We start from the raw sequence: 2,055 nt of genomic DNA, 5'->3' as shown, positions 1-2,055 counted from the left end.
GAGAGAGAGAGAGAGAGAGAGAGAGGGGGAGAGAGAGAAAGAGGGGGAGTGAGTAGAAAAAGAAGGTTGTTAGAAGGAGGGAACGAAGAGAGAGTGAGAGTGAGAAAGTAGAAGTAAGAGGACGAAAGAGTTTAAACTATATGAAAGATAAATCACGTATGTTTTAGACAGAGTCCTAGATTAACTATGTTTACAATGTTAGAGAAGTAAGGCTTTCAAAATATGTTAGTTGCTTTTTTTCTGTTATTGTTGTTGGTTAATCATAGTTCTATGTCAGCTACGTTCGAGCAGAGCTACGATCAAAGATATTCCAGCCGTGACAATTCCGTTTGTGGTGTGTATCTAGGACATTATACGGTACGAAGAGATTAGAGATAAACATGGTTGTTACAGATGACTTATGGCTTCTCACTTATAAATACCACCATATTGATTAAACTCACTGCACATACCTAATAACAATACTCACAAGAAAACTAAGTAGTCAGAATCAAAGCAATAGGCACTTTCGTGTAATTGGTAATGCGATCGCCGGCCATCCATGCCAGATACGTGGTTCGAGTCCCGTAGGCAAGACCTGTATAAGAGATCAACCGAAACCCGGCGAAGTAAGGAATGACCTGTGACTTTCAACTGAGCACCTCCCACAAAATAATCTCACAGCTGCTTTGAATTTGAAGGGAACATCCCACACCTAGGACCCGAAAGCAGGCTTGTCTTGCTTTGTTGAATTTATCTCGGAAGCCCTGCCTCTGGAAGATATACTGTTCCCTTTTTCTGTCGTAGATTCTTTGCACGAAAATCTTTGATATCGTTTATATTTGAAATCTTAGCTGTTGTTATAAAGCTTGTCACTGTTCATTGTTTTGGGACTTGCTATCGTTATAAACTTCGTTAGTAAGAGTGGTACTTGACTGTATTTGATAGAATACTCGACTAGTATAACAGTTTGTTTCTGGTGATTGGTATATGGTTGGCACTCCATCGGTTACATCGACGAGGGTTCCAGTTGATCCGATCAACGGAACAGCCTGCTCGTGAAATTAACGTGCAAGTGGCTGAGCACTCCACAGACACGTGTACCCTTAACGTAGTTCTCGGGGATATTCAGCGTGACACAGTGTGACAAGGCTGACCCTTTGAAATACAGGTACAACAGAAACAGGAAGTCAGAGTGAGAGAAAGTTGTGGTGAAAGAGTACAGCAGGGTTCACCACCATCTCCTCCCAGAGCCTCGTGGAACTTTAGGTGTTTTCGCTCAATAAACACTCACAACGCCCAGTCTGGGAATCGAAACTGCGATCCTACGGTCGCGAGTACGCGGCCCAAACCACTGGGCCATTGCGCCTCCACTGTTTCTGGTGATTAAGAGTCTACGAAATTATCTGTGATATTCATGTGATAGACTTTGATACAGCCCTAGGCTGGAAGATGGAGAGACATCTTTTTGATCCAAAAGGGTCTGTGGACAATCAGAAATACCTTGCTTTGAGGTCTTACCGAAGTACAGTGCCACTTCGGGCTAAAACTCTACAGGTTCGGTAATGCGGTCAGTCAGGCGTCGTCCACTTTGTCGGAGAGATCATAAGAAACCGATTGATATTGCCAAGTAAATGAGAATTGCTGATCTGTGAAATTACATCTACAAACGCACACACACACACACACACACATACACTCATACACACATACACATACACGCACGCATACATACACATACATACAAACGTTGGTACATACATATATACAGACATACATGCATACATATATACATATGCGTACATATTTTAAAGCTTTCAGTAACAAAGAGTATATCGGACTAAACGGCTACGATATGCCTTGTTATATACTTAATGGTGTAATTATGCTAGCGTGTATAAATGTATGTATGTATATATGTGCGTGCATGTGTCTGTATGTATATGCATATATCCATACATACACACACATATATAATCATTAGAAAATATAAGCCCATTATACGAAAGTAATATGTGCATACATTCATGCACACATACATGTATACACGCACATACATACATACATACATACATA

At 40.9% G+C, this 2,055-nt stretch overlaps 1 protein-coding gene across 1 annotated transcript in view; it reads left to right on the top strand.

The window, feature by feature from the left end:
• Positions 1 to 1,431: 1,431 nt before the first annotated feature.
• The window catches only part of LOC106870463 (cadherin EGF LAG seven-pass G-type receptor 1), a 143,646-nt gene continuing 143,022 nt past the window's right edge, over positions 1,432 to 2,055 (top strand). The window contains exon 1 of the mRNA XM_052969136.1: positions 1,432 to 1,536. Within this exon, the coding sequence (XP_052825096.1) occupies positions 1,432 to 1,536 (105 nt within the window). The remainder of the gene's footprint in view (positions 1,537 to 2,055) is intronic.

The sequence above is a fragment of the Octopus bimaculoides genome, chromosome 7, assembly GCF_001194135.2.
Source record: "Octopus bimaculoides isolate UCB-OBI-ISO-001 chromosome 7, ASM119413v2, whole genome shotgun sequence".
Classification (NCBI taxonomy): domain Eukaryota; kingdom Metazoa; phylum Mollusca; class Cephalopoda; order Octopoda; family Octopodidae; genus Octopus; species Octopus bimaculoides.
This window is presented reverse-complemented; position numbering and strand designations above follow the sequence as displayed.